The sequence below is a fragment of the Carcharodon carcharias genome, chromosome 2 (genome assembly GCF_017639515.1).
Source record: "Carcharodon carcharias isolate sCarCar2 chromosome 2, sCarCar2.pri, whole genome shotgun sequence".
NCBI lineage: Eukaryota > Metazoa > Chordata > Chondrichthyes > Lamniformes > Lamnidae > Carcharodon > Carcharodon carcharias.
The window spans coordinates 183,307,460-183,331,573 of NC_054468.1; the positions used below are offsets into that span (position 1 = coordinate 183,307,460).

Below are 24,114 nucleotides of genomic sequence, written 5' to 3' on the forward strand. Positions count from 1 at the left end.
GCCAAAAGAGAAATGACATGAGCAAAGGAGACCACTACATATTGCCGCTTTCAATCTCACCAAGGCATTTTATCATATGAGCAGAGGCAGCCTATTTAAGTTGCAGGAGAGAACTAGTTGCCCACAGGAGCTGTTCATTGTGATCTCCTCTTTCCATGACAACATGATGGGCAAGATCAGTTATGATGGAGCAACATCAGAACCCTTCAAGATCCACAGTAGGGTCAAACAGGGTTGAGTTTGGCCCAACGCTCTTTGGCATATTTATCTCTTTGCTACTGTCATATGCCTTCAGGTCATGTACAGAGGGTAGCTTGCTCACCTGAGATCAAAGGCAAAGGTGCGCCAAGTTCTCGGGGTTGCTCTATGCAGCCGATACCACACTAGCATTCCATATTGAGGAACACCTTCAATGGAAAAACGGACAGATTTTCCCTCAAACCTGCAAAGAGTTTGGTTTGACCATCAGCATCAGGAAGACAAATGCCATGGTCCAGGATGTTGCCATACAGCCTCTATCAGTATTGACAATGTGATGCTGGTGGTCATTGATAGTTTCACATATCTAGGCTCCATGATCACCAATCTGTCACGTGATGCTGAAATCAACACATTCATTGCAAAAGCTGCAGCTGTGACGTCCATGCTGAGAATGTGGATTGACAGCACCTGACTGAGAACACCAAAATACAGGTCTACCAAGCCTGCATCGTCAGTGCGTTCTCTACAGTGAGAGATCTGGACAACATATGCTAGGCAAGAAAAATGCTGAACAGTTTCCACCTTCTCTGTCTCAGATATATCCTCGGCATCTCTTGGCATAACAACAAGGTCACCAACTCAGAGGTCCTTGAGTATGCTAATTCAATCAGCATACACTCATTGCTGAGCCAATGTCTGCACCTGCTCGGCCAAATTTATTGGATATATGGCCATCATCCATCCAAAGGCATTGGGTAGTGAACTGGCCACTGGGTCACGACCTCCTGGGCGTTTGATACAAGGACACCTGCAGGTGAGAGCAGACATCAACACTGACAACAGGGGAACAGTCACTGTCGGCCATGTCCTTTCGAGGCTGACTGCATGGAAGGGCATTGGAAGAGATGGGCAGGAACGAAAAGCTTAGGTGGCTGAGAAGAGGGCCCAGAGAAAATAGTGAATCGTACTTTCTCTGTCCACTGTCTTCTGCAAAAAAATTATGGCAGAGATTGCCATGCCATAGTGGGGCTCCTGAGTCACACCAGGCAATGCTTAATAGATAATTGACGACCACAGTGCAAACCATGGTCTTACAAGATGGAAGGCTGCCACCACACCAAATAAGCTTTGACCTTTTGTTCTCCTAATGTTTTGCAAAATCTACCTTTCAGTCGTGTTGTAAAGTTGAATGATAATGCAATATTCTACCAAATTACAATAGGCTGAATGTCCCAAGATCTAAAAAAATTAACAATGAATTTTACTCACAGCATTAAAAAAATGTGGGCGTTAAGAGAATAACTCCCTATAATTTTTCCTTTCTCATGGAGGAGGAGTGGGACTAACATAGTTCCTCTTGCAAAGCCAGCATGAACACGACAGGCTTGAACTCTTCTACAATTCTAAGAGGAGCAGTTAAAAGGTCAGGTTTCAACATTAGTCTACCTGCATTGAAAAACGTGACACTGAAGCACGCGCAAAGTTCATTGTTCCTACTGTCATTTTCCTTTATGTTTATACATTTATATTTTAAATATATTTATAATTATGTACCCCCATCTGTCACCATTATGGTACCTCCAATATTATTTCTTTCAAACAGAAGGATAAATTAAAAAGGGATTATGCTCTGTTGATTACCCATGTTCATGAACAAGGGCAGACATAGGTAATCAATTATGTTTTTTTCAAAGGTGTGCCTTCGAAGTTAAAACTCTAATATTCCAACTTACGTTATCCAACTAAAAGTAAAGTAGAGTCTTGACTTAATTTTATTTGTTCAGATTGCAGGTTTCTAGTATTTATTTCTTTTGCTTAAACCAAATTTAATGTTAAGTTGCCATTTCACTAAATCCATTTTATCATTATGCTTTTGGTAGAATAACGGCTCCCCTATTTCTTTCTTCTTTCCTCATCTGCTAGCACAGACATGGGGACCCAGCTCTGCTGCTCACAAGCTAGGTTACACAGACTCCACTCAAATAAATAAGTCAATGCACTCAAATTGTAGCAATCACTTTACACCCCATCTGAATCAAACTTTTACTGCAATAAGTTGAACAGGGACAAGGATCAAATTGTAGTTGTCAATTGCCATTTAACCCAAGTTTTAAAAGGCCTGGCTTGACAGGACTCTGGATTACGTTTGGCCCTGAAGCCAGAGGTTGGACATCTTGATCTAAGAAGTTCCTTCCATGCCATTAAAGCCAAAAATCACAAAATACTAAAGATTAAAAAAAACATATGAAACAGTCTACAAAAGAACCTTCTTAGACTAAAAGTGTCCAACCTCTGGCTTTAGGGTCAAACATAATCCAGATTCCTGTCATATCCTGCCTTTCAATGCTTGGGAACTTGGTTATTTAGACTGCATTTGTGCTCTCCGGTTTGTCCTATGTACATTTTATGAATGTGGAGGTTTCAAATGTACTATTTGTAGTACTATTGCTCCAAATCAGAACACCAAGATTCATTATTAGCATCCTGAGGTATGAAAATTAATGGGAACATTGACTTAAATCTCAAATGAGACACAATGCCCTATTGTTTGCACCCAAGGGGCAAAAGAGACATCCCTGATCACCCAAGGGCACCCTATCTTAGGCAACATAAACACTGGGATCACTTGATTCATTTGTCAAATAGTTTCTGATTGAAACTTATAGTATACTGAAAGGCCTGGATACAGTGGATGTGGGGAAGATGTTTCCATTAGTAGGAGAGACTAGGACCCGAGGGCACAGCCTCAGAGTAAAGGGAAGACCTTTTAGAACAGAAATGAGGAGAAACTTCTTTAGCCAGAGTGGTGAATCTATGGAATTCATTGCCACAGAAGGCTGTGGAGGCCAGGTCATTGAGTGTATTTAAGACCGAGATAGATAGGTTCTTGATTGGTATTGGGATCAAAGGTTATGGAGAGAAGGCGGGAGAATGGGGTTGAGAAACTTATCAGCCATGGTTGAATGGCGGAGTAAACTCGATGGGCCGAATGGCCTAATTTCTGCTCCTATGTCTTATGGTCTTATAGTTCTGATTATTTTAATGTTTCGGCAACATTAGAAGTATTTTGTTAATGGATTGGTGGATGATTTCCAGGTGACCATCAAATTCTAAATAAACACTGCCATAGCCACATTAATCAATTTTAATTCCAAAAACAGCAACAAAACCCATCAACTAAAGCTTGGTATTTTTCATTTTGTCAGGCCATGAATTCACTACTAATAACTTCCTTCTAATGCCCATTTCATGCTCCATAACTACTGGGTTAGCATCATTCTTAACATCAAGTTATGAAAGTAGAAACTTGATATCCTGAAAAGCACCCTTTCTATTAATCTAATTAGGGAGCAAAACCCTAGTAAGCATTCCAAAAATTTAACCTGAACCAGCTGTTTCTAAAAAGGACACACAAACCAGATTTTGTCAAGACCATGTTTATAATGTATCAATACATTGAAATATTTCAAATTGTCACTATACGAAGTTGGAATAACTTTGGAAAATTACAAATGCAATATTTACAACAGCAATCAAAATTCCAGATGAGGAGTGTAGCAGTGTACAGATTTTAACCCCCAAAAAAATAAAATAATGGTGCCTAGAACTGCACCAGAATCACTGCCAGAATTAGGCTGGCAACATTACTAAAGTAAACAAAAAGAAAACATACATACACTACACAAATCTAATACTTAAAAGTGAAAATTGTTAGTGCTCAAGATGAGGTTTCTTATTCAAACACCATATTTACTTTTAAAAAGGAAATGAGAGACCAGGATTAATTTCTAGATGATTAACATATACATCATCTTATTATGTCCTCGCTTACAACTCTTCTCACTGCACTATAAACATATTATACTGATAACTAAAACCCCTGAATTGCTGTACTCCAACCAACATGCACAATTTTCATTACCTGAGCCACATCAGCCTCGTTAACTGATGTACAGATATTAGAGTGCTTGGAGTCGTTAATAAGACACACAGGACACCTGAAGGTGAAACTTGGAACATGGTTTGTAAGCCCGACCAATTGGACTCATGTCTTTTGAAAAGGTTACACTTTTGGGAAAAAAAAATAATTCTCCACTGATTTTAGTTACAACTCTTAAATAAACAGACTTTTGTATTATACACGATTATTTGTACAACCTAAGGATCATCCCCTCCCCCCAAAAATGTTTTTATTAAAGGTTTGCCCAGCTTTTTGTACCACAAAATTAATTCAACCCAAATTCAAGTACATACATACAGAAATTGAATAAATAGCTCTAAGAGACTGGCATTTTCAGTACTCAAACATTTGTGCAAATCCACAGTATTTCAGCAGCAATTCTGATATACAGCAAAGGTAGAAATCACGTGCCCTAAATCATTTGTGAACACATCCCAGCAAGGTTTAGCTCATTTGATTATAAAGTCCAAACATAACAGCACTGCCTTGACTATACAACCACAGTATGAATTTTCTTATGAAAGACATGGTTTTTACATTTATTTATGGATTTAAGCAACTACAGGAAATAAAATATTTTTGTTGTGGACAGTGAGTTAATCTGTGATTAACACAAGAATCACCAAGTTACCAATTTGGTCACAGTGCACAACTAACTAAAGTGATCATTGTTTATCCTGCCTGCCTTGATGATCATCAATGCTTTAGGGAAGTCCTCAAAGCATCCCTGAAGAGGTCAAACATACCCCCGACTAATGACAGACCATGGCTTGTGATCAACCAAAATGGAGAAGACTTATTCGGGAAGGCACTGAAAACATGGAGAAACTTTATCGGGAACGTGCAGAGGCAAAGTCGAAGTGTCAGGGGAGTGCACAAACCTTTAAACAATCTACCCAACCCCTCAAGTATCACTTGCCGCACATGTGGGGGAAGTCTGCAGATCGCGCACTGGACTTATCAGCCATTTCAGAACCCATCAAACCGGAATGGAAACAAGTCATCCTCCATCCCAAAGGACTACCCAAGAAGATGATGATTATCATATCCCTCACCTGGAGGCAGTTTCTTCAAAACAACATACACTTCATTAAACATTCTTCTAAAAATTCTAAACCACTCCAAAAAAAAGTAGCAGTACTTTAAGCATACTGCCAAAAAGCCTTTGTTTTGTAACTTTTTCTGACAAAATAGTTCTAATTGTATTGATCCCTGATCAAGGATGAAATTCAAATCATTGCATTGTATGTGATTTGAACAAATAAGGCTCGAAATGGCAAGTGGCATCTGAAATTCATCAATTTCTTGTTAACTAGGGTGTGCAAAATTGCTGCTGTACCAACTGAAACTGACAAAGCTGCTGCAGATTTTAAATTACCATCGCTATAAGGCATCCTATAATTTCAAATGGATAAGATCAAACTGCTGATACACAATTTGTTACATTTCCCCCAGGTCATAAAGTGTAAAGAATCTATGGGATGCACATGAAATTCATACTTTCCTCTAAATAGGAATTTTACGTTTTAATTTTGGTCTAACAAATGCTCCTTGGAGGCATCTGAGAGAGAGAACTCTTAGTATGAAATTTACACTTTGGCTTCAAATCATCCCCTCCAAGAACTAAAACGACCATTCTGGAAATGTAAATAAAGTCCTAATTACCGATATATAACTAAGTAATGTCTTTTCTCATATCAACATTAGACCCAAAGTGTTGTACTTGCTTTGTAATAGTAATGTCATATCCATCCCATGTCCCAAAACTTTTATACAGTGACCAAGTCAGATTGCTTTTCTATTAGCTACAGGAAGATATCTTCAAGTTAAATCACTTTCAAAAATTTACCCCAAGTTTGAGACCTAGTGTGAAACTTCTTTCTCCAGAGTAGAATCCACACAATGCTGTAGCATGCATAGATTAAAATGACGATTTTCACACCAGAAATGTGTGTTCTAATTGGCATTACGAATATATGATACCCAATTGTAAAGATTTGAGTTGGTTCAATCTGAAGTATCCACAGAATCAGTTGTAGAAGTCATTGTGTTTGACATGGAGGAGTAGAATTTAATGCAAGAATACATATGAACAAAGCAAAACAATTTGAGGAAGAAAAGTATTAATGCATTTAATGAATCCAAAAAAGAGAGACTTGCTTCATTATGTATTTTCTTGTAAACCATTGAACAAAACACTTTAAAAAAAGTTTCTAATAACCTTCTAACCTTTCTAATGTCCTTTAGGGAAGGAAATCTGCCATCCTTACCTGGTCTGGTCTACATGTGAATGCAGACTCACAGGAATGTGGCTGACTCTCAAATGCCCTCTAAACTAGGGCAACCAGGGATGGGTAATAAATGCTGGCCTGGTCAGCGAGGCCCACATCCCATGGACGAATTTTTAAAAATTATGATTTGCTCTTAGGGTATACACTATGTTTTCTAAAAGTACATGCTACCTCCTTCATGATATTCACTGGATTTTTCTCCCTTTCTATTAAATTTGGACCTTAGATTGCATTTATGTTTTTGCTTTCTTCAAAAATTGCTTACTACCTTCATTTAAAATTTATGTAGAAACCTATAAATGAGGACTTCTGGACCCAAAAAAAACTTCCACTTGCAGCTGATCTATTTAAAACTCAAAAAATAAGCCTGATCTCTTTCTTTTTTCCCCCCCAATTCTAAAAGTAACTCAATAGCATAGTCGCTGGGCTTCTTTAGAATACTGGGAAGTTATTTTCAAGCCTGTGTGTGTCAATGTTCAGTCAAGACACTTCATTCATCTTCTAATATCACTCCCACCACTATCACAATCAGTAACAGACTTGTAATCAACAGTAGCACACCTCAATGCTAGTTTAAAATTGTGACTCCAGGTGGAACACATTTGGGTTGATAGTCTACTCACACAGTAGGGTATTTTTCACAGTTTTAATGGAATTAATGTGAAACTTGCAAACACCCAATGGACTTTACTAAAATCAGGGTGAAAACACAAGTGTATCTCTTCAAATCTAGCATCAGAGCATTGTTTGTTTAAATTTAAACATTTTGAAGGTAGAAATGGTCGAAGTCATGGGAGGAGGTATTATACTTCAGGTTTACTCCAGAGGATTTGGCTGCAAATTTCAGTGGACAACAATTCACAAGCTTCTCAATGTGAAACTTTACATAATTTCTGCAGATGATGCCACATTAAAATCTAAAAGTACTTCTACAAAAGGGAGCAGAAAGCTATGGTTTAAAAACCACAATGAAAATACAGAAACTGAAACCTGATCCAATTTTGTAAAGAAATTGTATGCTTTCATCAACATTTCAGTGGAAATGGTTTTGAGATTTAGAAGTGCATCATATAAAGCGTTAACAGTGTGTCATTAGCTTCCTCAAAATTCATGGTAATCATTACACAGAATTCATGTTTAACAAAAGTTAATCACTTTATATTTCTGCAGCTGCCTGACACCTCCACTTAGGCTAATCTCAAACTTGCATGGATTTTTGCTTGCCTATCAAACTACTGGCTTAAACTTTCAAAGTAATGATTATCAAAATAGCAATGGAAGTTAGAAAAAAAAGTTACAGTATGTTTTTCCTCCAGGTTTTGACACAGCCTTTTGTACTTCATTACTGCATGGCAAGTACTGCTTGTTGCGTACTAACTACCTTATCTGTATGCTTCTTCCATTGAGAAAGAAATTAAAGACAAAAATCCATCCAAATTTTGAGTCCCCTAACAGTAGCATTGGAAGTGCCACTGAAAAATGGGAGTATCCAGTCCAAATACCTTGTTGTGTTTGGAACAAAACAATGTATTGTGTTAAATAGGACAATCAGAATTTCTGGTTTCAACCAATCCAAAAATGAAACTAAGTAAGTTTAAAACAAATCACTAAGCTGTACATTGCTACAGTCGTCCACTTGTTTAGTATGCACTCAACCTTCAATGTACCAGTTCAGAAATCTGCATCCTACAGATTTAGTTGACAATTTTTTCTGAAATAAGCCCACAGCACTTGTTCTTGCGTATTTCAGTATATATATATTTTTTTTTTTACAAACTGGTCCAGAGGAAAGCTATTCCTCAAAGAGGCAGAAACAAAGTTATTGGCTGGGGTACAACTGCATATCAGAGTGTTAAAACATTACTTATGATTACCGGTTATAACCAACAGGATTAATGCAAGGGTTAACACAGACCATTCTTTATCAAAAACATTTCTGCTATCTAATAATTTAGAGAAATACAATAAATGCAATCTTCAAGCTAGAAATGATAAAAGGTCACATTTTAACCACACAAAGCAAATTACCCATGCGTAATACCAATTATTAGATTTAACACTCTGGATTCAATGGGCTGGTTTCCACACCACAACCCTTGCTCACCTTCCCCAGTTTTATATAGCAGCAACTCACATTGGTGGGGACAAAGCGTTTGCAAGTTGATGTATAACTCTTACATCAATCTATATAAAACTGTTTATAGAAAAACCTAAGTAATTTCCCAAAATGCTATAGCCTTTAATAATAATTAAATACATTTTTCTGCTGACACAGTCAGTGATGCACTATCCACATTGCTTGTCACAAAACTGTGATAACAGATTCAAGAAGTTTCTGATCAGTTGTCCACGAGTTTGCTTTGGAATGTGCCATTTATAAATCAAGGAGCAGTGGAACAAGTTCAATAACATTTGTGTTATCTGCCACAGTTATTTTAACTCAGTGCCAATCAATTCCAGTTGACAACCCCAAAATTTTAAGTCAATAAAGTACCACATCACTTCTAAAGTTAGGTTGGCTAAATTTACACAGCTGATTCATATTGTGTGTCTTTGTTTTTTACTGCATTGTTGCCACTTTCATTTCTTTCAGTCCTCACACTGGGGTGTTCAGGGGATTCCCTGATGACCTCAAGAGAATGAGTAGATGGAGTTTCCAACTTTAAATCGCTAGAGGACTTCTCGCCATTGCCGCAGCACTGCTTTAAGGCACATTGAGTCTTGCACGGCAGTTCACAAAGGGAAATACGTGATTCAGAGTTCACTGAAGCAAATTCTGGTTGGATGGTTGTGGCGTGGATTCCTTCATTGTGGAAAAAGTCTTTAATGCGTTTCGCTACATCCATGTAAGCAGTTGGGTCACGGCATTTAATGTGGGCTGTTGCAATAATTCTACTACCAGCTAACTGCCAGACATGAAGCTCATGTACAGCAAGAACACCTTCCAAGTTGCGCAGTTTCTCATTTATTAACTGCATATCTATTTGTTTAGGGACTGTTTGTAATAGAATAAGAGCAGATTCCTTCAGAAGAGGATAGGTAGTGTAGAGCAAGATACATACCATAATACAGCATAATGTGGGATCTAAGAACAACACCCAGCAGGGTCCAGCTTCTGGAATATTTTCACTATTTTCAGACATGTTTGACTGTGTGCCATTTAGATGTTCTCGATCAACACAATGATCGTGTAGACACATATTAATGCATGGCCCATTTTCAGGACATGGGTTCCAAACAAAGTAAAATATCAGTGCATTTACCACCACTATGACAGAGCCCAGGGCATCTCCTAACACATGGAGAAAGACACCACGCATGTTCAGTTGCGATGCAGAATCATCAACATCTCCAAATTCATCACGATGATCGTCAAGAACAGAAATTCCATTCAGTTGAAGGCCCTCCGTACTATTGTCCCTCAGTAGATCTATATTGAAATACAAACATTATTAGACACAAAAGACATTTTAAAATTGCAGATCTACAGCATTTCTTTATCCTCCTCCCCACCTTTTATAATTTCAATTTTTATATTGTTTTAAAATACTATTCCTAGGGCAACAGACATCTTGCTGTAAATTCCACTGCCAATAAGAGCTAGGCAATGACAGTTCAGTGTGTGACCTGCCTCAGGATTGTCCCTCACAGGATACATCTTACAATACAAGATCATAACCCATTCATACTCCATGTAGGCCATTTAGCTCCTTGAACCTGTTCCACCATTCAATGTTATCATTAGCTGATTTGTGACCTAAATTTACATGCTCATCCTGCTCCTGTATCCCTTAATATCTTTGATAGATTTTTGTTAACCAATTTGTTTTAAGTTTAACAATTTATCCAAGAGTTCCAAACTTCTACACCCTTTGCATGTAGAAATGTTTCGTAATTTCACTCCCAAAAGATCTGGCTCTAATTTTATATACTGCACTCTCTAGTCCTAGACAACCCAGACAGTGGAAAATATTTCTCTTTATCTACAATATCTATTCTCCTTAATATCTTAAAACCTTCTATCAAATCACATGAACATTTTAAATTCCAGGGAATACATTCCTAGTTTGTTTAATCTCTCCTCATGATTTAGCTCTTGGAACCAGGTATCATTCTGACAAATCTATGCTGCACTCCTTCCAAGACCAACATATGCTTCCCGAGGTGTGGTATTGACAGCTGCACACAATACTCCAGCTGTTAACCAAATATGACTCATCACTAAATCTAATATGGCATGCCTCCTTCTTGGCTTAAAGACATAATGGGCTGGACGTTACCTAAGAAAGGATATAATTGCCATAGAGAGAGTACAGCAAAGGTTCACCAGACTGATTCCTGGGATGGCAGGATTGTCATATGAGGAGAGATTGGGTCAATTAGGCCTGTATTCACTGGAGTTAAGAAGAATAAGAGGAGATCTCATTGAAACGTATAAAATTCTGACAGGGCTAGACAGACTGGATGCAGGGATGATGTTTCCTCTGGCTGGGGAGTCCAGGACAAGGGGTCACAATCTCAGGGTATGGGGTAGGCCAGTTAGGACTGAAATGAGGAGAAATTTCTTCACTTAGAAGGTCGTGAACCTGTGAAATTCTCTATGAAATAAAGGTTGTGGAGGAAGTCACTGAATATATTTAAGGAGGAAATAGATCTCTAGACTCTAAAGACATTAAGGGGTATGGGGAGAGAGTGGGAGTGTGGCGTTGAGACAGAGGATCAGCCATGACCTTACTGAATGGCGGAGCAGGCTCGAAGACCCTAATGACCTACTCCTGCTCCTATTTTCTATGTTTCTATTTTACATGCTCCCACCAAATGTGTTTTCAGCAAGGTGGGGTGAGGGGGGGGGGCATAAAATAGGGTGGATGACCACCCCATCGCCTTTCCACCCACCCCCACACTCAGCCCCATAATATTGGAGGTGAGTGTACGCTGAAGCCTGACCACCGCATTTAAATAACAAAGCAAGGGACAACTGAACTTGTCAACAAGCCAACTAACCCCAATAATGTGACCCTGATAATACACCGCCCATGCCATAATATGTGGGCAATTGGGTGGAAGTAGGCACTTTTAAAAAAAAAATAAATTTGGGCGGGGAGGCAAGGGGGCTACTATCTTCAGGGGGTTGCCCTTAGTGCTTCGGGGTTGTAGCTTCCCTAAGGTAGTACCCCCACTCCATATTTTCCTAACTGGCAGCTTTCAAAAATTCCTCACCCCCTCCCTAAACTGTCGAAACCCTCTCCACCCAATTCCCTGGACTTACCTTGCTCCAGGATCTATGGGTATTCTGCTTGCAGTCCTGGCAGCACCCACGAGTGTGCTCTTGGCATTGCCAGGGTTGCTGGAGCTGCCGACCAATCTGATTGGCCAGCAGCTGAGGGCGGGATTTCCTCCCCAGTGAGGGGCAGAAGTCCCACTGTCAGCCTTTTTAGTGCACCCACAGTGCATTCTGGTTATGACTCAACACCTACTTTGCTTCCCAGAGGGGCAGCCATCCATCCCCCCCGATATACTATCCATTGCTGCAGAAAACCATTCTGAATACAAGAAATTCACTACCTTTCTGATATGTGCTCATCTGATTATCCCAGTCTATATAAAAGTTAATCCCTCCACACCCCATTAAATCCACATTGCCTTTACTACATGCTTATCCAATCTCTGCATTTAAGTAATTGACCATTTCTTTGCCGCTTCTACTATGGGGCCTATACAACTCGCACTACAGTCTTAAATCCTTTCCTATTTCTCAATTCTACCCATAAAGGCTCCACTGCCTGCTTATGTCACATTATATCCTCCTGCATTTGAAATGATTTCATCCTTAATGACAAAGGCTACTCTTCGCCCGCTACTATGTTCCCCATCTTTCCTATGGGCCTTATAACCTGGTATATTTAAGGACATCTTCTTGAATTACTTCAGTTTACATAGCACTGTCAGACAGGGAGTTACATAGGGCAATCTGCCCCTCATACCCATTCCATCATTCAGTGAGATCATAGCTAATCTGCACCTTAACTCTGTATCCTTTTTATACTTTTGGATAGCAAAGTTCTATTGATTTTAGATTTAAAAGTATTACTTGAGCTAGCATTTATGACTTTCTGTGGGACAACGTTCCATACCCCTCCCACATCTTACACAAAGAATCATTTTGCAACTTCTCTCCCAAATGGCTCGGCACTAATTTTACTGTTAGGTTCTCTGAACCCAGACTCCCCCACTAGTGGAAAGCATTTCTCTCCATCTATCTTATCAATTCCTTCCAAAATCAAAAAAAAACCAAATCAAATCACCCGTTAACCTTCTACATTTCAAAGAATATGAGTATAGATTATGTAATCTAACCCTAGGAGCCCTGGTAACATTCTGGGAACGAGTGCAGCACAGATTCACAAGGCCAGCTTATTCTTTCCAGGTTCCAAGGAATTTGACCCAAAGGTGATGAACGAACAGGAATATATATTCATGTCAGGATGGGTGTGTCTTTGGATGGGAGATGATGGTGAGCTTTTCTTGGATGCTATTGGAGCTTCTTGAGCACTGATACAGCTGCACCCATCAATGGCAAGTGCAGTGTATTCCATCACGCTCTGACTTGAAGATGCTTTGAAGAGTCAGGGTGAGCCACTCATTGCAGAATACCCAGTGTCTTACGAGTTCTAGCAGCCACAGCATTTATGTGGCTTGCCCAGAGCTGTTTTGGACCAATGGTGACACCCAGGAGTTTAAAGTTGAGGGAATTCAGTGATGGTAATGACATTGAATACCAGTTTGGAAGTAGTCAAGCGCTATACATTACAAAAAGGCATTCAAAAAACGTATGCAAAACATTTACATCCTTTGAATCATAGAATAGCCATTTGTGCTGTATACCAGTCTGTCCAGTTTCTGCAAGAGCAATTCAGTTACTCCCATTCCCTGGAGCCTTGCAATTTTTTTTCCTTCAGATGCTTCTCCAATCTCCTTTTGAAAGCCATGATTCAATCCGCCACCACCACCCAATCCGCCACCACCACCCTTTGGGACAGCATTCTTGATCATGACCATTCATTGTGCAAAAAAAACTTTACTCCTGGTGCCTTTAATCTTTTGCCAATCACTTTTAAGTTTGTTTCCTCTGGTTCTTGACCTTTTTGACAATGGGAACAGTTTCTCTCAAGACCATTTTTGGATTTGAACACCTCCATCAAATCTCTTTATCTTTAAGAAGAACCCCAGATTCTTCAGTCTATCCACATAGCTGAATTCCCATTTCCCCATAACTATTCTTGTAAATCTTTGCTGTACTCTCTCTAAAGTGTTCACATACTTCCTAAAGTGCAGTGCCCAGAATTGGACACAATGCACCAGTTGAGGCCAAATCAGTGTTTTAAAAAGGATCATCACTAAATTCCTTGCTATTGTACCTCTATTCCTCTCTCTATAAAGCCCAGGATCCCACATGCTTTTTTTTAAAATCACTTTCACAACCCACCTTCACTTTCAACAATTTGTGGACATATAGCCCCAGGTTTCTTTGGTTCCATACCCTATTTAGAATAATATAGTTTAGTTTAAATTGCCTCGCCTTGTTCTTCCTACCAAAACGTATCACTTCACTGTGTTAAACTGCATCAGTCATGTGTCTGCTCATTTCAATAGCCTGTTTAAATTCTTTCAAAGTCGATCACTATCCTCACAGCTCACAATCCTTTCAAGTTTTGTGCCATCTATAAATTTTGAAATTGTGCCTTACACATCCAAGTCATTAATATAGATCAAGAAAAGCAGTGTGTGCAAATATACATATCCATCTGTTCACATTAGGCAAAGCAGTCCTATTTACATTCTCAATAGCTCTCAAGCATTTCTTTTAATACATTCATTAGTGGGATATAGATGCCATTAGCAAGGCCAGAATTTGTTTTCCATTCCTGGTTTTATATAACTAGTCAATCATGTTGGGATGGGACTGGAGTCATATAGGCCCAATCTGGTCAGGATAGCAGGTTTTCTTCCCTAAAGGACTCTAAGGAATCAACTGATTTTTTTTATAAATGATAATTTGACAGCTTTGTGGCCATGCACAGTTTGAAGGAGAGTGTAGGGCAGCTGCATTGTTTTGGATAACTCGAACAAAGATGAATGTCTTTTTCTGTACTACAAACTTCTATGATTCTAGGTCTCTCTGTTACAGAGGGCTTAAAAACTATAACATATTATATAAAGTACATACACACGCACACACATTGAAATCATTTACACTACAAATGAACAATTATATTTTACCTAACCAATCATATAACAAAAAGCAAAGCCTTTCACACTCAATATTTAAAAGAAGCCAACAATAAGTTTTGACAACTGAATAGGCTAGTCACAAAACATACCATCTTTAAGATGATGGGGGATATAAAAACAGAATAAAGTCCAACTGATGGCATCTGTGAATCTAATCCAATACCAATGTAAGCTCACTGGTGGTGAGTTATCACATCTGGAAGCCTCTTATAGGATCACAGAATGAGACAGCACAGAAGTAGACCATTCAGCCCATCATAACTGGGGCAATACTTTGAAAAAGTTATTCAAATAGTTCCATTCCTCAGCCTTCATACTAAAATCACTATGGACTATCTGTATATAAATTTTTATGCAGAATTTTAGAAGTACTTGCAGTATTGCTGTGAAGTACACTTTTGTTTTTGTACTGCTTCCACAAAATTTACTTTGTATGCTTACAGAACTTGCTCTCGAACTATGTTCTGCAAGCTTCACAGCTATCAATCGTTCACTTCTGGGCTTTATCAGATAATTTGTCAAATCAAAAATGATACTTAAAATAATGACATTCCTTAAAAAACTGGATCACAATACTGGCATACAAGTAGCCTCAAGTCATAGATTTTTTTTTAAAAAAGCAAGGCACATGCTGCAGCCCAGGGGAGAAAAATGGATGGCTTGAACAAAATGACTATAATCTCATTAAGTCACTTAGCTACAAAACTAACCTGGCCTATACAAAATGCAAATGTTGTCATCGGCTTCTGATTATGATTTGGTGACAATCAATAAAAGCAAGGTCGTTCAGGGTATGTCATCAAAATAAGACAATAGACATACAGTTTCCAAAAAAAAACTGCAGCCTTTCATTTGTTACAACAATGTCATTAAGGCCTGTATGGTATGAAAAAAAATCAGCTCAGAACTTCACTTTTAACTTTCTAGCATGGCAGAGAATCTTTTCCTACAAATATCCAGAACAGCTGATTTTATTTTGTTTTCTGATCAAATATTCAAATCAAATCATTCAACCAATTTAAGTTAGGAGGGCAAACTCAACTACAGTCACTATTTTTGTGTTTCTGTGTTAATTTCATATGAGTAAAATTGTATGTTTTATCATTAGTGTGTTAGGATATCTTTCTATCTGCGATCAATTTCCTAAAAATGATGGGCCATCTGTGCTAAAAGCAGTTAAAATACTGCTGCTGTACAGGTGAAAGTTGCAATCATTCATTTGATTGAATGAGCTACAGCAATACATTGAGTTGTAGGATAAAGCTAATAATTTTTACTTGCCTAATATACTGTTAAGAACTGAAGAACTGCACCACATAAATTGGTTTCAAACATTTGTGAAAATATATGATACAGCTAAGGAATCTGTCAAAACACAAGCTATTTGCTTATAGTTTTGTTGTTTCAAATGGTATTGCAAAGATCATGTACTGACGTCAATTACCTACAAGGAAGCTGAAAATTTCTTTTATCTTTAAGCTATGATTCATCCCACAACCAGAGTAAGTAACAAAAACCCTTTTGTATATTGTACATACTTCTCAGTCAGGGTTCACAGAATTGGTACAATGCAGAATGAGTTAACTATATTTCCCTCTCTTTAAAATTTTAACACCACCTCTGTACAGAGCATTTTTGGGAGTTCAGTTATCTTGGCTAGTGGCTCACAATGAAACCAACCACAATTTGTGTAGAGACAAGGGGTCATCAAATTTAAAATTTTCATAATAGGGAGGAGGGAAGTTGAGAAACTTCTGTTAGTTATTGGAGGATGCAATGCTTTGCACAGGAATTGTCAAGTAGATATAAGCATCTTTTAAGAGAAAGTTGGATAAATATTTGAAGCAGAGGACCATATAGGCTATGGGGAGAGTGCAGAATTTTGGATTGCTCTAGACTCTGTGCTATTCATTTCTATGATTTGAAAAAAAACTACTTCCTTTAATTTTACTGTAATTCAATACGTATTTAATACTAAAACCACATGCATCATTCTACACTTAATATTAAACTATTAGCATCAATACAGCAAAATAAATTTTTCCCTCTTTAAGCAATCTTGCCTCCATTACTAAGTGGGGAGAGGGCTAATTTTGGATAGAAATATAAAATAGAGGTTTGTTTTTTTAAAAAAGTAAAAATTATTCAATTCTAGGCCAAAATTCAAATGAACATTTTGCAAACATGATTGGTCATTGAGAAACCAAAAAGAACACACACTGTGGAATGTACCAACTGAGATAACGTGTGTCCTATTGTATTTGGATAGCATTAAAATTTAATCCAAAATTAACAAATGACCAGTATGGTTACAGCTCGGTAAAGCTATGTCTATCTTTTAAAATTTAATGTACTACAAATTCTATTCCTAATTTCTACTTCAGTCGCTCTCAAACTAGAATCGGTAGAGAATTTCCATGGGGTCTGCAAAAAGTGGGAGGTGGGAGCAGAGCCCAGCTGCCACATATGCAGCAGAGAATGGGCTGGCTGTCTCACGAGGAGGCCAGCAAGTGGCACAAACGTAATTATGTTTTCTTAAAACATTCTTTACATGCAGCACTTCCAAGTATTTTTTGCATAATCATAGATACTAATCTCTTTGAAAAGAAGACCTTCAACCAACAGGTTTGAGAATCACTGCTTTATTTTATGCTATTTCCTTATGGAAATTTGGTTATTATACATTTTGTCTTTCTTCTAGAGATAAGCTCCTGATACGAAATAAAGAATAAGCTTGAAATGCCTAAATGCTTCATGGTACTCGTGATCTGAATAAGCCAGCTCAGATGCTGGATTATGTAGAGGAAGAATGTAATAGTTCAGGTAAACCAAAAAATATTTGTTTGGCCAACAATTAATTATAGTGCACTGCTTATAAAACCAATGTTTGTCAACGTGCCGCAGTTTGCAGTCTAGCATTTTCATTAACGGTTGGATAGTGAGATATAGGCCATAATACTTGGCAGCTCATGTTAGTGAAATAAACAAAGAGAAAATTTGCAATTTATTTTAGACTGCCGTTGATGTATCCTATGATTCCATTAGTTTGAAAAGACTGTTCATTCTCAATCACGTGTACATTCTCTACAATCCTAGGTAACTGACTCCACCTCCAAAGACTTTAAGTGAAGTTAATTTAGGCCTGATTTTAGTTAATTGAAAAAACTGCCGCAAAAGCAGCTTTTGAATTTTTCTGTCCAAATGAATACCTCTCAAATTTTTCAGTTTTCTACGCAAATTTCTTAAATGTCACAACCAACAATTCTAAGAACCTATCAGTTACTTCCATCCCCAAAATCAAACCAAAACCTCATACTAGTCAAGCATTGCATTTCCGAGTATAGGCAATTGCTCTAACAACTCAAGTATAACCTAATTAGGGCTTCCACAAGTTGCAGCATCTTCCACAATACAAATAGTACTATTTCACACAAGAAAATATTGCCAGAGAAATGCACAAGAATGGAAATAAGAAGGTGGTTGCACATCATCTCAGCACAGACAGAAACCACAAACATCTCAAAAGACACGCAAGGTAATGAGATTGAGTGTGTAGCCATGTGCGTGGCTGGGAAACATTAGGCTCAAGGAGGAAAGTTGTACAGGGAAACCAATAGAACTATGGGAGGATGGGTTCAGGAGAAGAATGAAATCACTGAAGATGAGGAGTTGTCCAGTACTAAGGCTGAAACGAAAACAAATTAGAAGGGTCTGATAAAATGATAGAGCAGGGAGAAGCACGAAACTAGGAACCTGACTGAGTCGTTTGATGAAGTAACATCGAGTTGATGAAGAAAGTGCACACAGACTTTCAAAAGGCTTTGACAAAGTGCATCTTGGACTACTTGTAAACAAAATTACAGCCCATGGGATTAAAGGGAGATTAGCAGCATGAATAAAAAATAGTTAAGGGCATAGAAAGCATAAGACTAGGGGTAAATGGTTGTTTTTCAGACCACATGGATGTGTACAGTGGTGTTCCTTAGGGCTCACTGTGAAGACTGTTGCTCTTTTTTGGTGTATATTAATGATTTGGACATGGATGTACAGAGCATCTTTTCAATATTTTCAGATGACACAAAATGGAAATGTAGTAAACAGTGGAGGAGGATAGTACCTGACTTCAAACAGACATTGACAGACTGTCAAAATGGGCACAGCAGATATAATTTAAAACAGAAATGTGAAGTGATTCATTTTGGTAGGAAGAATGAGGAGAGGCAATACAAACTAAATGTTATAAATTTTAAAGGGGTTACAGAGAGACCTGGGGATGTACTACATATACATATTATTGAAAGTGGCAGGACATGTTGAGAAGGCTGTTAAAAAAAAGCATATTGAATCCTTGGCTTTATCAACAGAGGCATGAAGTTCAAAAACAAGGAAGTTACTTACCTTAAACATTTATAAATCACTGGTTAGGCCCCAGCTGGAGTATTGTGTTCAATTCTAGACACCACCCTTTAGGAAGGATGTCAATGCCTTAGAGAGTACAGAGGAGATTTACCAGAATGGTACCAGAGTTGTGGGGCTACAGTTATGTGGAAAGACTAGATACAGCAACTGGGTTTGGCCCCCTTATGGCAGGAAAGGTTAAAGAAGATTTAAGAGATGTTCAAAATCATGAAGGATTTTGATAGATAAATAAGGAGACACTGTTTCCGGGACAGAAAGGTCACTAACCACAGTACATGCATTTAAAAGGTAATTTGCAAAAGAACCCCATGCATCATGAGAATTTTTTTTATATAAACACAGCAAGTTATGATCTGGAATGCAGTGTCTGAAAGGATGGTGGAAGCAAGCAAGTTCAATAATAACTTTCAAAGGAGAATTGGATAAATACTTGAAAAAAGAAAATGTTTGCAGCACTATTGGAAAGGGGAAAGGGAATGAGACTAATTGGATAGTTCTTTCAAAGAACTGGTACAGGCACAATGGACCAAATAGCCTCTTGTGCTGCATCATTCTACACATAATAAACAGGGAAATGATCAGATATGGAGTAGAAGTTGCAAGAATAAGAAAATTGGCCAACGACTCAAGAGGCATGCATGCCAATAATGCTGCAGTTTGAAGGGGAACATGAAGCCATAAAACAGAAGTTGACAATCAACATATACCAGCAGCCTTATTATTCGAAACAGTGTACTCCACTGATTGTGGATATGATCCAAAATAAAAAGTGACCTGAAGAAACCTCACACTCAAAACCAAATACATTATACAAATTTGTATTTGCATTGACCCTTGCAACATCCCAAAGCTCATCACAAATCAATTAATCATTTTGAGATGTAATTATTGATGTGTAGAAACTATCTGCAATCAACTGCACATGGCAAGTCCCACAAAAAGCAAATGAAAAAAGAATGACCAGATAATATATTTGTTTCGATGACAATGGTTGACAGATGAATTTTGACTAACACTACTTGTTCTTTTTTGAATAGTGCCATGGAATGCTTTACATGGACCTGAATAAAAAGATGGCATCTCCAATAGTGCAGCAGAGCTTAGAACTATAATTTTATGACTCAAAGCTATGAACACTAATAACTGAGCCAAGTCAAACAAGTTGGTGATAGCCAACATCACCAATTTGTCTGGACATGATGCTTAATATGCTTCTAAGATCCTCAGATTATGAATATTTTTCAAAAATATAGTTGACTTAAGTAGCTAAAAGGTGGAGCAGAGTCAATACTTCACCAGAAATAGTACCACTTCCATGTGCACAGAGAAAAGGATGGGTATCATGGCACACCATTGTGCCTTTTGCTTCTGATCTTTTTATCTCGTCACTGTAAGAGACCCAGATATCAGCCATGAGTGTGCATGGTCTTCACGTACAAAGCTAGTCCACACCAATAAATTATAAAGGAGGTCAATAGAGAAGATGTTTCCATCTTGGGAACCTAAAACTAGACGCCATAAATACGAAATATTCACTAGTAAATCTAATAAAGGAATTCAGAAGACTCTTTTTACACAGATTGACAGAATGTGGAATTCACAACCACATGGAGTGGCGAGAGAAATAACATTTTAGGGGATGCCAGATGAATGCACAAAGAAAAATGGAAATAGAAGGATGTCACAGAATCACAATCTTTACAGTGCAGAAGGAAGCCATTCAACCCACCTGAAAGAGCATTCTACCTAGTCCCGCTCCCTTGCCTTATCCCCGTAACATTGCACATTCTCTTTTTTCAGATAGCCATCCAATTCCCTTTTGAATGCCTCGATCGAACCTGCCTCCACTACCCTTTCACAAAGTTTGTTCCAGATTACAACCACCCTCTTGGTGAAAAAGATTTTTCCTCATATCACTTTTACTCCTTTTGAATGTATGCCCTTGGGTTCTTGATGCTCACTTGAGTGGGAACAGTTTCTCCCTATTTATCCTGTGCATACCCCTCAGGGTCCTCTCAACCTTCTTTCCTCCAAGTTCTAACCTCTCCAATCTATCCTCAGAGTACAGTTCTTCATCCTGGGAATCATTCTTGTGAATCTCCTCTGTACTCTCTCCAATGCCTTTACATCCATCCTCAAGTATGGTGCCCCGAACTGAATGCAGTACTCCAGATGAGACCTGGTATGTTATCATTAAGAGATGAAGTAACATGAGAAGAGATTAATGTGGAACATAAACACTGACATGGAGCCTGTGTGTTGTAAAATGCCAAGCAAATATTACCTTTTTCCCACTATTTCCCAGCATCTTCTAAAGTAATCCTCATAAAAGAATACAGCTTACAGGTAAAAATTATATTTTAAAATGTACATTTTAGTATTCAATCTGCACAATTGGATTTTACTTTGCAATCAAAGCCAATTTGTTAGGCATCATTTGAACTAGTTAAATCAGGTCAGCAAGGTCAGCTTGCACTATACCCAATATTCGTCAAGATCTTTTGATTTTTAAAATCATCAATACTCGGTTGTACTGTAGGTCTTGCATTGGAGCAATGCAAAGCAGTGCACAGTTGAAAGCCCTATAACATAACCGTCAAATTGGCATTGGAATTATTGAAATATGTGGCAATGAATTTGGACATCCCATTCAAAGAATGTAAAGCAGCTGTATAGCGCATCTCATTACCACCATGGGCATCTAATACTGTGGTGCTTGGCGGAAGACAAACAGCCATAATATTGGACATTAGTTTGCAAACCTGATACAGTACAAATCTTTTTCATTAAAATTAACATAGGTCTTAATTCAGTACATTACAGTTTAAATAGTCCAAAGGTTTGCTGAATATTCGATTTTGGCGAGCATTGCTAGTGTAAAACAGAACGTTAGTTGCGTGGCTTAAAGTCATCTCGGTCGTTACCTGAAGCAAATTATAAGGAAACAACGCCAGGTAATGCCTTGGAAATAAGGTGGAGATCAAACACTTATTAGAATTAGAATTAATGTGCTTTTTTCACTGGGGTTTTTTGTGCGGACATCGTGTCGCGTTGGGTTGAGATGGGTTACAGTGGGTATAGTAAACAAATCAGCCATGACATTTTTCTATGATCAAAAACACCGAATTGATACAAGTAAAATGAATCTTCCACATTCCCAGTGATGTGGCAAAGAACCAAAGAGAACAACAGGTTTCGTTCTTCTTGACTGCTCTATAACGAGTCAATATTGCAGCCCCGTTCCCAGCAAGCTGGCTCCGAGCTCTCGCCCCCAGGGTTGACCACAAATATTAAATAAGTGTATTTACCGTTAAGAAGTCGGGGGTCACCACTTCTACACGTACCGAACACGTCCTGCTTGTCGGGGTTGACGCCGTTGATGGTGCTGCCGCTGACCAGGATGTTGATCTCCTCCTGGTCGCGGACGCTTGTCCCGTTACTGGACAGCTTGTCGGCCTCGGCCCTCTTCTTCCTGCGGAGCCAGAGACCGCTGTCCGAGCTGGAGACGTGCGAGTGAGAGTGCGAGTGGCCGTGGGCCGCTCCGCCGCCGCTGCCATGGAACATGCAGAGCCCCAGGAGGTTGACCAGGAGCCCGGCGGCTCCCACCCCGATCACCACCACCGCGTTCTGGATCTCCCGGGGCTCGCTGAAGCGCTCGATGGCCTCCAGCACGATGGTGAAGCAGAGCGCCGTGAGGAAGACGGCGTTGACCAGCGCTCCCATCACCTCGGCACGGATCCAGCCGAACGTGTTCTTGGCCGTCGACTGGGTCTTGGCGGCGAAGCGCACGGCGATGAGGGCCACCACCAGGGCGATGACATCTGACAGCATGTGGAAAGAGTCGGAGAGCATGGCCAACGAGCTGGTCAGCCGGCTCACCACCACCTCCACCACGAAGAAGCCGAATGTCAGCCACAGCATGCACATCAGGCGTGCCCGATTCGGTTCGCAGTCCATCTTCCCTCAGTCTGTCAGCAGAGCGAACGGCTGGCGGAAAAAAAACGGCGCCGTTCCAAAGAACAAAGGGCCGTTTAACGTCTAAAATAACGGCTGGAATTTAAAACTAAATAAAAAGGTGCGAGGCGTGAGAGAGAGAGACTTAAGCTGAAAGTTCTAGAGAACGGGGAAACTGCCCTTTCATTGTTTCACCCAACCCGTAACTATGCAGACGGTTATAAAAAAAACTTTTGCACCCGGCGGGTTTTTTTTTTCTGCGCACGGTATTTTTTTTTCCCTTTCAGCACGGACCCATTTGTCTCACCCCCTCCCGGGCTTTCACCAAACCCTGCCTCCATCCGAAGCCAATTGGTTGAAGCTAATTAGCGATCATTCCTATTCGTCGGTTATGGTGTCAATCATTTTCAGCCTGCCCACTCTGCGCACCGCTCTACTGGGTTTTAAAAGTATGGCTTGTCTTCTCCTCCTATTGCCTAACCCAGCGATTGTGACGTTGTCAGCTGTCATTGTCCCGAAATCAATCCACGACCAATGTTTCGGCTCCATCCCAGTCCCACCTTAACTTGGCGTCTATTGGCTACTGCTTTCAATCTCTTTCTCTTTAATTGGCTGACAGTTGTGTCAAGTACACGCGGTCACCATTGTCTTCGCCGTGCGCTATGCTGATTGGTCTTTCTTGTCAAGGAGTTGGTCCCTGTCAATGATTGACGGACCGTCCTGTTTGATCGTTTCACACTTGTCGAGAAAAATCTTTAGGTCTAAACCAGAATGCATCATTTAGTGTGACTCAGCATTAGGGGAAAGTAATATTTCAATAGTTTAAACATGTAAAGCAAAACTCCTAGCAGAACAGCTTAGTTCGAATGTGTGCACGTTGTACCATTTGTTCTTTCCAAGTTTTATTTTTATTCATGCCAACTAAACTGTGGTTAAAGATTACCTGTTAATTGCATGCATATACAATAAGTTCACGGATCATATGCAATACAAACA

At 39.1% G+C, this 24,114-nt stretch overlaps 1 protein-coding gene across 1 annotated transcript; it reads right to left on the bottom strand.

Annotated features, from left to right (window-relative positions):
* Nucleotides 1-3,622: 3,622 nt before the first annotated feature.
* On the bottom strand, nucleotides 3,623-23,400 carry slc30a1a (solute carrier family 30 member 1a). The gene is made up of 2 exons (XM_041215641.1): nucleotides 22,473-23,400; nucleotides 3,623-9,883 (listed from the first exon to the last, which is right to left on the bottom strand). The coding sequence occupies exons 1-2, from the start codon at nucleotides 23,119-23,121 to the stop codon at nucleotides 8,979-8,981; spliced, it is 1,554 nt and encodes a 517-aa protein (XP_041071575.1). The 5' UTR covers nucleotides 23,122-23,400; the 3' UTR covers nucleotides 3,623-8,978.
* Between the last annotated feature and the right edge of the window lie 714 nt (nucleotides 23,401-24,114).